The 12709-nt window shown below is 46.0% G+C and overlaps 1 protein-coding gene across 1 annotated transcript in view; it reads left to right on the forward strand.

Moving 5' to 3' along the window:
- ADAMTS3 (ADAM metallopeptidase with thrombospondin type 1 motif 3) overlaps window positions 1-12709 on the forward strand; it is a 125561-nt gene that overhangs the window by 81404 nt on the left and 31448 nt on the right. Inside the window, 6 exon segments of the mRNA XM_087723880.1 lie at window positions 619-762; window positions 4116-4248; window positions 6006-6119; window positions 7269-7414; window positions 9292-9467; window positions 11750-11883. Coding sequence (XP_087580006.1) covers window positions 619-762; window positions 4116-4248; window positions 6006-6119; window positions 7269-7414; window positions 9292-9467; window positions 11750-11883 — 847 coding nt within the window.

A 12709-nucleotide genomic window follows, 5' to 3' on the forward strand; every position in this document is an offset into this window, starting at 1 on the left:
GAGGACCTTCAGTTGAGCTATCATCCAACGGGAACCAAGCGTGTTGATTTCCCATGTTTGCTGGCTTTATTTTGATGTGTAGAACAGGGGTGTCAAACTCGATTTCAATGAGGGCCGCATTAGGGTTATGTTTGACCTCGGGGGGAGGGCAGGGGAGTGTTGGCCGGGGTGTGTGTGTTCAGCTTCACGTCACTCATGTCGGGTGCACCTGTGGTGGCCCAAATGCTCTGCCAGGGAAAATGGGCTCCCGAGCTCCTTTTTTGGCTGCGACGGCATCCTGCAACCCCCTGCCAGCAAAAATTAGCTCCCGAGGTCTCTTTTTGGCTGCGACGGCTTCCTGCAACCCCCTGCCAGCGAAAGCGGAGCTAAGGAGGGCCCCGGGTGGCCCTCCCGAGCCCCATTTTTTCTGGCAGAGGCACCATGGGCTGGTCCTTTGCTGTTGCCAGAGTGTCCCCACAGCCCAGATCTCAGCACCCCGTGGGCTTTGAGTTTGACACCCCGGCTTTAGAAGGAGGGCCATTGTAGTCCACCCCATCTGAAAGACTGAATAGATGTTTCCCAGCGCTTGTTCTTATTCCTCACCCCCGATTAATTCTGACATGTCGTTCTTTGATTCAGGCTAGGGATGGAGCACGATGGACAAGGGAACCGATGCGGGGATGAGACAGCGATGGGAAGCGTCATGGCTCCCTTGGTTCAAGCAGCTTTCCACCGATACCACTGGTCCCGTTGCAGTGGCCAAGAACTCAAAAGATACATACAGTAAGGGCTAATCTCTTTCTAACAGATACTATAACATAGCATCCAGTGGTGGGTTCCGGCAGCCGGTTCGCTCAGGTTGGGGATGCTGCATCACCATTTCTCTGAAATGGTATAGGGTTGAGCAGAGGGTTGGTCTAGAAGACCTCCAAGGTCTATTCCAACTGTGTAATTCTGTTACGATTGAGTCTCCAGAACGCTTCTCATCCTGGTTGCTCTTCTTAGCACTCTACAAGTCTGTATTGGCAGCTAAAAAATATCTAGACCAAACTAGGAACACCATTAACTGACTAACGTCCATCCAAGGTGTGAATTTGAACTGGAGGAATGTGTCATCTGATCAAGATAAATGATGGTCACCAGAGCAGTGGTACGGCCCAGTACGGGCGTACCGGTGGCAGCTGGGAGCAGCGGCCACCATACCGGAATGGTGTTTCCTTGGGCCCACCTACCCGCCCGCGTTCCTTACCTCTTTTTGAGGGAAACGGGCCAATTGCGCATGCGCACACACAGCTTACGGCGCTTGCGTGACCTTGCCGAGCAGCTGGGGTGTCGCAGGGCAGTGGAACCCACCGCTGCACCAGAGGCTGGACCATTGAGATCAATGCTGGTTTCCCATTCTTTCCCTGCTCTGAAGCTTGAGTCTTTCCAGGACTCTCTCACCAAGTCATGGTGTGATCAGGAAGTTTCATGGCAAGAAGCTATCAGTACTATAGTGGCGATAAGTTTATTGAGGCACTGTTTGGCTGGCTCATAGTATGAGATTGGGCACATGCTTTCCAGTGATGCTCATTTTAGACAATGTTAAAATATTCATGACTGGGAGAGACATGGGAACAAGGTCAGCCAATGAATAGGCGTAGCAACTAAGTCAGTCAATGGGAGCTTAAACAGATCTGAGTCTGTGCAAAGAACTGAGACAGAAACTTAAGCAATCTGCTGCTCTGAGAAGTAAACTAGCAGTCTGTCTGGGCTTGTCTGCTGATATGAAATGAACTGCTTGTGTGTGCCTGTAACTCTCCTGCCTTGTGTTTACTTGGAAAAACCACCTGTTGATATTGTACATTTATTCATCTATTCTTATGTATATAAAGAAGTTAATGAATCCAGATGAATCTGTTATCTGTGTGTGCTTTCTGGATTTGAATTTTCTGCAACAAACTGACAGACAAGAGATGAGCAGCCTGTGGTTAACATGGCCTTACATATCCTTTTCTGAAGCTCCTGGGAGCCTCTTCTGAACAATTTGTCAGATTTCAACAGCCTAACTGCCAAAAGTCAGCAGTAGGATTGCCAAAAATTGCTATTGTGGTCTGCCACTGTTCTGTGGTAGGAAACAGAAAATCAACGGCAATATAAGTCTTAAAACAGCTTAATACAGTTAAGAAAAAGAAAAGGCAAGAAGAGAAGTGTTTACTGTTACCCGATTAAAAACCTGGAAAAAAATAGTTTATCTATAGCTGTCTAAAACACATTGTCAGCGTTCCAAGTATCATGCAGAATTAAATCAGAGTCCAAGGCAAAACGATCTTTAGAGTTCCAATTTAATAAGTCAGATATCTTAGCACATCTGTGGAATCCCAATTCTGGAAGTTACCTAGGATTCCCACCCAGTTGAAAATTCTTGATCTTGTCCCCACACCCACAAATCCATCACATGGTCCAATCTTCTTCTTCCACGCTGGCATCTCCACCCAGCTGGTTCCAGTCAGGTGCCGAGGTGCGGAGACAAAAGATTGACCTTGGCTTCTAGAAAAGAATGACAACAACACATTCCACCATTCTACTCCTTCCTATTCCCCCCTCCCAACTACTACTACTACTGAAACAGCATAATGAAATAAGAGAGAGTGTGGCAGGCCAAAGATCCTAAAAGGGATATAACTGCAGGCCTGACACACATTTTTTTTTAACATACCAAGAAGTAGGTTTCGGTCTACTTTGTCAAATGCCTTTTTGAAATCCAAGTATACAATGTCCACGGCATTTTGCAGGTCCACTAATTTAGTCACTTTGTCAAAGAAGGCAAAAAGTTTGAGGAGTCCTTGGTGTTCTCCAACCTTGGTTGTTTTCTTGCGGACGTTTCATTACCAAAACTAGGTGATACCACGAGATGTTGCCAATACAGGCTGGCTGTAAAGCTCCTGATGATGTTACCTAGTTTTGGTAAGGAAACATCTGCAAGAAAACCACCAAACTTAGAGACCCCTCATTTCAACCCCGAGCTGCAAATATTCCCCTTCATTGATACAATAAAGTTTGCCTGGCCAGAGGAAGAATGGGAGGGAATGTGAGAGTAGGAAAGAGGGGAGGAATGGGAAGAAGAGGGGAAGGTTAAAGGGGAGGAAGGGGAAGGAGAGAAGGGAAAGGAGAGGAGGAAAGAAGGAAGGAGAGAAGAAAGAGAAGAAAGGGGGCTAGGAAGGAGGGAGGGAAGGAGGGAGGGAAGCAAGGAGGGAAGGAAGGAGGGAAGCAATAGCAATAGCAATAGCAATAGCAATAGCAGTAGACTTATATACCGCTTCATAGGCCTTTCAGGCCTCTCTAAGCGGTTTACAGAGAGTCAGCATATTGCCCCCAACAATCTGGGTCCTCATTTTACCCACCTCGGAAGGATGGAAGGCTGAGTCAACCCTGAGCCGGTGAGATTTGAACCGCTGACCTGCTGATCTAGCAGTAGCCTGCAGTGCTGCATTTAACCACTGCGCCACCTTGGCTCTTGGAAGGAAGGAGAGACGAAAGGAGGGAAGGAAGGAGGGAAGAAAGGAGGGAAGGAAGGAGGGAATGTAGGAGAGAAGGAAGGGGGGAAGGAAGGAGGAAAGGAAGGGGGAAAGGAAGGAGAGAAGGAGAGACGAAAGGAGGGAAGGAAGGAGGGAAGGAAGGAGAGAAGGAGAGACGAAAGGAGGGAAGGAAGGAGGGAAGAAAGGAGAGAAGAAAGGAGGGAAGGAAGGAGGGAATGTAGGAGAGAAGGAAGGGGGGAAGGAAGGAGGAAAGGAAGGGGGAAAGGAAGAAGAGAAGGAGAAAAGAAAGGAGGGAAGGAAGGAGGGAAGGAGAGAAGGAGGGAGGGAAGGAAGGGGAGTAGGAGAGAAGAAACGAGGGAAGGAAAGAGGGAGGGAGGGAAGAAGATGACTGTAGTTTTTGATGTTTAAAATGATTTTGTCATTATGGAAATGCCTTGAAATGTAGTCAAATGTAAAGCAAAACAGATGTTGATGTTGTATTGTTTTTTGCAATCAGTTGGCTGTTGTATCATTTTTACTAATTAAAAAAAAAAGTTTGCCTGGCATGATCTGTTTTTGATCAATCCTTGTGGCTTCTAGTAATTCACAGCTGACGGTTTCGCCTCCTTTCTCTCGCAGTTCTTACGATTGTCTCCTTGATGACCCTTTCGAACACAATTGGCCGAAGCTCCCTGAATTGCCAGGGGTTAATTATTCCATGGATGAGCAATGCCGCTTTGATTTCGGAGTGGGATACAAAATGTGCACCGCGGTAGGTCTCCCTCGGTTTCTACAACCTAAAGCGGAATTATGCGTTTCAGTATCAAGATACGCAGTCAGCCCAAATCTGAATTGGTTGTGACGCGTAGCTCCCTTCCTTGGTTCATATTTTCCATGTAGGAGCGGCAATTTGGGGGAGGAAAAAGGAGAAGGGACTAAAATTTATGACGACTTTCAGTCTGACCACATCCCGAAGGTTGACAATGGCCAACTTCTTCCCACAAACCTGTTGGGGCCTATCGGCCGCCGGCCCTTCCAGCAGCCAAATCAGAGGAAGAAGAAGTGTGGGAGTCAGGTCGGCATCAGGGCAACCTGGGAGCTCCGAGGGGGAAGAAGGAATGGAGATGGCAGAGAGAATGAGAGAGAGAGAGAGAGACAGAGAGAGACAGAGAGAATGAGAGAGAGACAGAGAGAGAGGGAGAGGGAGAGGGAGAGGGAGAGAGGCGAAGCCTGGGCAGCCATCAGCCCTTAGATGGAGAGTCAACAGCCCCCAGGTCTGGAGGTGGCTGATGAGGAAGAGGAGGAACAGCTGGGTCCAGTGCCTGATGTGCAGCTGCGCCGAAGACAGAGGAGAGGAGAGCAGTGGAAATCCATGGGCCGATCCTAGGAAAAGATAGCAATAGCAATAGCAGTTTGAGTTTGAGTTTATTGGTCTTCTACGCTGCCCACTCCCGAAGGACTCCGGGCGGCTTACAATAAACAAGGGAAGGGGATAAATAAACAAAACAACACTTTAAAATACACAACAGTCACAGTTTCCGTGGGGCTGGATATTTCGAAAGCCCCCCGGCCTGCTGGAGCAGCCAGGACTTAACGGCTTTGCGGAAGGTCGGGAGGGTAGTAAGGGTCCGGATCTCCATGGGGAGGTCGTTCCAGAGGGCTGGAGCTGCGACAGAGAAGGCTCTCCCCCGGGGAGTTGCCAGCCGACATTGGCTGGCAGATGGGATCCGGAGAAGACCTAACCTGTGAGATCTAATCGGTCTATGGGAGGTAATCGGCAGGAGGCGGTCTCTCAGGTACCCAGGTCCGATGCCATGTAGGGCTTTATAGGTAAGTTAGACTTACGTACCGCTTCATAGGGCTTTCAGCCCTCTCTAAGCGGTTTACAGAGTCAGCATATTGCCCCCAACAATCTGGGTCCTCATTTTACCCACCTCGGAAGGATGGAAGGCTGAGTCAACCCTGAGCCGGTGAGATTTGAACCGCCGAACTGCAACTAGCAGTCAGCTGAAGTAGCCTGCAGTACTGCACTCTAACCACTGCGCCACCTCGGCTCTCTGCCACTGCTACTAGCAAAGTCATCTCAGGGGGCTGCAACCTGCGACTCTGGAGCTGCATGTGGCTCTTTCATCCCTCTGCTGCGGCTCCATCGCTCAAAATAGGCGTCACAACTGCCCATGTGCGATATCCACTGGCACGCGATTTTTATTGAGGTTTTCAACCCTTTTTTTTTTTCCGGAGTTCAAAATGTTTTGGTTTTGGCAGAAATAAAAATTTGTTTTCTCCGTAGCAGTTCATTGATTTCATAAATGCAACACGCCATAATTTTTTTATATATAGGATAACAATGTTTAAAAAAAAATTATATGCAATGCTACCTTCATTTTAGATGTCGAAAGGGTTTTGTGACTCTCCTGGTGTTTTCTTTTCTGTGGGGTCCAAATGGCTCTTTGAGTGTTTAAGGTTGCTGATCCCTGCTCTATCCCATCCAAACTTCTAAAGATACCTACGATATCTCTCTTGTTTCAGTTTCGAACGTTTGATCCATGTAAACAGTTGTGGTGCAGTCATCCAGACAACCCTTATTTCTGCAAGACTAAGAAGGGCCCTCCTCTTGACGGAACAGAATGTGCCACTAGTAAAGTAAGTGGAGTTGTGTTGTCCGGTTGAAAAAAAAATGGATGTATTTCAAGGAAACCTGGGAGAACGGTGAGTTCTAGACTTGCCTTAGGCAGGAAAGCCAGCTGGAGGATCCTGGGCCAATCACCAGGGGACGGTGAGTTCTAGTTCTGCCTTAGGCATGAAAGCCAGCTGGGTGACTTTGGGCCAATCACTAGGGGACAGTGAGTTCTAGTCCTGCCTTAGGCATGAAAGCCAGGTAGATGACTTTGGGCCAATCACTAGGGGTCGGTGAGTTCTAGTCCTGCCTTGGGCGTGAAAGCCAGCTGGGTGACTTTGGGCCAATCACTAGGGGTCGGTGAGTTCTAGTCCTGCCTTGGGTGTGAAAGCCAGCTGGGTGACTTTGGGCCAATCACTAGGGGACAGTGAGTTCTAGTCCTGCCTTAGGCATGAAAGCCAGGGAGATGACTTTGGGCCAATCACTAGGGAACAGTGAGTTCTAGTCCTGCCTTGGGTGTGAAAGCCAGCTGGGTGACTTTGGGCCAATCACTAGGGGTCGGTGAGTTCTAGTCCTGCCTTGGGCGTGAAAGCCAGCTGGGTGACTTTGGGCCAACATTATATAAGGGAGGCGTTGTTGTTAAACTGGGAAAAGGTTAAAAGACTACATTATTTAAAAATTCCAGTCTGGATATCAACAATTGAAGCATTTTCATATCCGATAATATATAAAAAGGAACAAACAGTTAGATATACAGAATAATTGAATACAGAGGGTGAGCTCAAATCTATTCAAGAGTTGAAACAAGAAGGGATGGAAATGAACTGGTATTCATAGGTACAGATACAATCTAGATATAATGAAGATAGAAAAACTAAAGGTCTTTATAATAAAATGACTGAGTTAGACAAAATTTTAACAGGCACTGATGAAAAAGTAATTAAAAAACTATATGGATATTTATTGGAGTTTAAATTGCATGAAGAACAAGTTAAAGAAACTATGATAGCTTGGGGAAAAAACTTTAGGTATGGGATTGATTTAGAGAATAATAATGATAGAGTATAATTATCTCTGCCGTTTGCCTCCCGGGGAAGGTATGGGGATGAAGCCAGAGCTCCTTAAAAGTTTTACTTCTCTTTTTTTAACGGAATGACTGTCCTTTCCACTCTCAGTGGTGCTATAAAGGTCACTGCATGTGGAAGAGCACAAATCAGCTGAAGCAAGATGGCGGCTGGGGAGCTTGGACAAAATTTGGCTCCTGCTCCAGGACCTGCGGGACTGGCGTTCGCTTCAGAACACGACAGTGCAACAACCCCATGTAAATCGCTGCAGCATTTTCTGCCCTTTTTGCGGTTACAGATTTTATTTTAAATTGCGTATAGACTGCCATCAGATTGATATCTATATATATATCTATAAAGGTAAGGGTCCCCCCCCCCCCGTCTAGGTAAGTCCGATGCTGTTTGGGTGGTACTCATCTCCATTTCTTAGCCAAGGGAGCCAGCGTTCTCTGAAGACGGGATATCAATCAATCAATATAAATAACTAAATTGGAAGAAGTTGGTATTGGAATACTGTGTTTGTCAACTTGCAAAGCACTCCTAGCCTGCTCTTGAGTTGCCATATGCAGGAGGAGGGAGCTGCCACAACTAGAAGCCCATTCCACACATACCTTTCTCCAGATTGTATCCCAGATTACCAGAGCCAGCTGGAGAAGCGGGGTTTCTATAGCTCGGGAAAGTACTCCGTTGGAAAATGTTAAATAGGGTCATGGTTGGGCTGTAAATCACATGGGGCAGAGCTAACTCCGCTCAGGAACTGCTAACTGTGCTGCTCCTAATAAATCACTGGATTTCCTTTGAAACTTGGCTCGAGGCTCATGGATTAATTAGGGCGTCTGTCAGAACCCTGACAGTGAGTTAGCTCTGCCCCACGTGATTTACAGCACGGCCATAACCCTGTTTCCCCCCCCCTCTTCCCAGGGTGTGTCATAAATCACATTCTCCAATGGAGTGCTTTCCTCAGGCTGTAGAAACCCCGCCTCTCCAGCTGGATCTGGTAACCTGGGATAAAAACTGGAGAAAGGTATGCGTGGAATGTGCTTCTGTTTGTGGCAGCTCCCCGCTCCTGCCTATGGCAACTCGAGAGCAGGCCAGGCGTGCTTTGCGAGTTTTCCCCTGAAAATAAGACCCTGTATTATTTTACTTTCCACCAAAAAAGGCACCAGGTCTTATATTCAGGGGAGACGTTGTCCTCTGACTCACTTCACGTGTGTGTCAATCCCAGCCTCCTTTTCCCCGTCAGAGGCCTTCAGAACTTCCTCTGCAGCCAGCAAGCTTTCCTGAAGGACTCTGCAGCTGATAACAGAGCTCTGGATTGATCTGGAGCTCTGTTATCGGCTGCAGAAGCCTTCAGGAAAACCTTGTCAGCTGCAGAAGAAATGGGCCAGCAAGGCAGGTATTGGGATGTGGGAGGCCTGGCTGCAACTATCTGAAGGTAAAAAATAGGGCAGCTCCACGCCCTCCCATCCTCACCCTAGCTAAATTTTTACCTGGAGTGGGCAGGATCTTAATTAGGGCTTATTTTTGGGGTGGGGCTTATATTGGGCACATGTGTAAAAATCAAGCTAGGACTTACTTTCGGGGTACGTCATAGTGTCAACTCATGAAGCATTGGCATGTCTGTTATCAAGTTGCCATGGTGAGGAAAGGGGAGTGCATTCCACGCATATCTTCGGTTACAGTCGGATCTCAGATTACTACAGCAGGCTTGTGAGGCTTGCACCTCGTTGGAGAATGTGATTTATGACACAGACTGAGGGGAGGGAAGAAACGGCGGCAAAGTTCAGCCATCATTTAAATGAGGTCAGATCTGACTACAATGTGGTATTGCCAAAATGGTGTTCCTAATAAATGACTGGTTTTCTTTTGAAACTTGGCTCGAGGCTCATGAATTAATCAGGGCATCTTTGGGAAACCTAACACAGAGTTTCAGGGAAACATGGTACTACATTACTAAATTCTGAACTAATACCCTTGAAGTGTTGTTGAACTCCATTTGATTCTACCTGCTCAGATTGATAGGAATCCCATCCGCCACAAAAATAGCATTGGTATTTTGACGTGGAAGAGTGAGGAGCCACAGTTAAATCCCGATGTGTGTGATTTTGTTCCTAATATTTTTTTTTCCTCCCAGGCCTCTTAATGGGGGTCAAGACTGCGCCGGTATCAACTTTGAGTATCAGTTGTGCAACCTGGATGAATGTCCAAAGCTTTATGAGGATTTCCGAGCCCAGCAGTGTCAACAACGCAACTCCCATTTCGAACATCAAAACAGCAAACACCATTGGCTTCCATACGAGCACCCGGATGGTAAGCAGTGATTTGTCTGTGTTTCTTTTCTTCTGTGGGAAAATAGTTTAAACGTCACAGAGAAGGCAGTGTGGGAATCAAGAAATATAGCCTATTGATCTATTGGTTCCACCACCAAAACCGCGGTAGACTAAAGCGCGCTCGACGAAAGCGCGTACGTGACGTCATCACAGCGCGACAAAAACAGCACGCTGTGAGCGGTAAACTTAAAATTAACACGTAAATCTAAACCTAACCCCCCCAAACCTAACCCTAAACCTAACCCTAAGCCTAACCCTTAACCTAACCCTAAACCTAACCCTTAACCTAACGCTAAACCTAACGCTAACCCTTAACCTAACCCTAAACCTAACCCTAACGCTTAACGTAACCCTAAACCTAACCCTAACCCTTAACCTAACCCTAACGCTAACCCTAACCCTAAACCTAAACCTAACCCTTACCTTTATGTGAATCGGCTTGCTTTAATTTTATTTTAACTTTAATTTAATTTATTTTTAATTTTATTTGTCGCGCTGCTGATGACGTCACATACGCGCTTTAATCGGGCGCGCTTTAGTCTACCGCAGTTTTGTCGTGCCACGGATCTATTAGATTCAATAAGACCTATGGATAATAGAAGGCCCCAAAAGAAAGAGATACGAGCCAACGTCTTCAGCCAGGATGATTTCAAAATTTAGCAGAAATATTTGTAATCCTTCTGAGCTGTTGCTAACTGTGAAATATTTTTTTTGTTTTTTTGCAAAATATGCACTTGTATGGATTTGTTTAAAACAGGAAGAATGAAACTGTTGGAAATGAGGAATTGAAAGTAATGTACACAGGTGTTCATGGAAAGTGACAGTTAGTGAAGTTCTGAAGCGTATACGTGGTTAGAAGAACAGTATAAAGTATAGGGTTTAAAATCAGCTCGGGGCCCTTTGATTCACAGCAGTCCATGTAGGGTCTGCTGTGAACCATTGGCCCATTGCAATGACTTATTAATGCAAGTGCATTACTATTATTATTCCTTTTATATCTACCATACTTTTCGGAGTATAAGATGCTCCAGAGTATAAGACGCACCCCACCTTTTGGGAAGGAAAACAAGTGGGGGAAATCTGCTTCTGCCTCCTTGCAACAAACAGCAAACAGCACAGACAATATACACTGTGTGTAGTGTTATATTTCAGACTATACTTGTACAGATGCTGTTAAAATTGATGTGGTTTTCTGGAAGTATAGTTATTCTCTGCTATTTAAAAGAAGATACAATAGCACTGGGCCTCTTCACATCTGTGGCACGACAAAACCGCGCTCGACTAAAGCGCGCCCGATTAAACCGCGTCGCTGACGTCATCAACAGGGCGACAACAGCCAGCGCGGAGAAAGAAGGGCGCTTTAAATGGCACTTTGAAAGCAAGCCGATTCAAGTTAAGGTAAGGGTTAGGTTTAGGGTTAGGGTTAGGTTAAGGGTTAGGGTTAGGTTTAGGGTTAGGTTAAGGGTTAGGGTTAGGTTTAGGGTTAGGTTAAGGGTTAGGTTTAGGGTTAGGTTTAGGATTAGGTTTAGGGGGGGGTTAGGTTTAGGTTTAGGTGTTAATTTTAGGTTTAGCGTTTACAGCGTGCTTTTTTCTCTGCGCTGTTGTCACACTGTGATGACGTCAGCTACGCGGTTTCGTCAAGCGCCCTTTAGTCGAACGCGGTTTTGTGGTGGAACCTTCACATCAAGCATTTATTTTAAAAAAGCTTCTTCATTTAGTTAAGCTGTCTAGAACAATAATAAAGCAGTCTTTAAAAAAATAAGTCTAATAATTTGAACATTCTGTATAGGTATTGACTTGCCTTCTTGCAGCAAACAGCAAGCAGCCTGATTAGCAGCAGAAGAAAAAAATCTGCTTCTGCCTCCCAGCAATTTGTCTCCTGGAGCAAACAGCAACAGTTTCACTTTCAGTTTAAGTGAGCTTCCCGATCATCAGCTGTTTCAGGCTGCAGGGATTGCTTACATCCTATTGCAGCCTCCGCAAGCCACATTTTCCCCGTTTGCTGCAAGGAGGCAAATTGCCGGGAGGCCGAGGCCAAAGGGAGGGGCTATATCCAGTATAAGACGCATCCAAATTTTCACCCTCTTTTAGTATATGTGGTATACTTACTGACATGTTATTGACTTCTTCCCAACAAGTTGCTCTTTTCAAAGTAACAGAAAAATAGTTCTAAAGTGAACGCCACATCTCCTAGAAAAATTGTAAATTGTTCCCAGCCTAAAAGTCACCAAAGGCAGCGCTATTTTTTCCTGCTCTCTGTAGCCACCAAGAGATGCCAACTGTACTGCCAGTCCAAAGAGACAGGGGACATTGCTTACATGAAACAACTAACCCATGATGGGACTCGCTGTTCCTACAAAGACCCCTTCAGTATATGCGTCCGCGGAGAATGTGTGGTAAGCGATCGTCATAATATAAAATTTGTGTCAACTCATAAAGCATTGGCCTGTCTGTTACCAAGTTGCCGTGGTGAGGAAAGTGGGGGAGCGCCTTTCACGCATGCCTTCGGCTAGAGTCGGATCTCGGATTATCACAGCAGGCTTGTGAGGCGGGCACCTCATTGGTGAAGGTGATCTATGACACAGACTGAGGGGAGGGAAGAAACAGGGGTAAAGTTCATAATTTAAATGAAGTTTAGATCTGACTGCAATGGGGTGTTGCCGAAATGGTGTTCCTAATAAATGACTGGTTTTCTTTTGAAACCTGGCTCGGGGCTCATGAATTAATTAGGGAATCTTTCAGAAACTTGACAATTTGGTTGTTTCGGCTTGATCCAGGATACCTCACGTAAACTCTTTAAGATGTATGTGGAAGATATTCACTTAGCAATGACATTTTAGGAAAAAATAAGGGGAAAACATTTTTTTTCTTAACCAAAAGCTAAAATGGCCACGACAAAAATGGAAATAAGGTACAGGTAGTCCTTGACTTACATACATTCATTTAGTGACCATTTGAAGTCGAAAACCTTACAGTATTGGAGCACCCATGACTTCTAGAAGCCAACAGTAGTAAGATGAATCTGATGCTATGCACCTTCTTGACCCAGAGTTTAGGCTAGGATAATGAATAGCTGTTCTGACCCAGCTCCCCAAACACAACAAACCTCTGGAGGTGAACCCCAGAAAATAAATAGTTGCCTGCCACACCTATTCACCTCCCCATGCCTTTTATCCACAGAGCTAGGGTGGGGCTTCGCTAGCAGCGGTGGCTCTTCCGTCC

This window comes from Thamnophis sirtalis, unplaced genomic scaffold (assembly GCF_051295495.1).
Source record: "Thamnophis sirtalis isolate CommonGarterSnake01/CBP01778 unplaced genomic scaffold, rThaSir2_p1.2 scaffold_10, whole genome shotgun sequence".
In the NCBI taxonomy this organism is placed as follows: domain Eukaryota; kingdom Metazoa; phylum Chordata; class Lepidosauria; order Squamata; family Natricidae; genus Thamnophis; species Thamnophis sirtalis.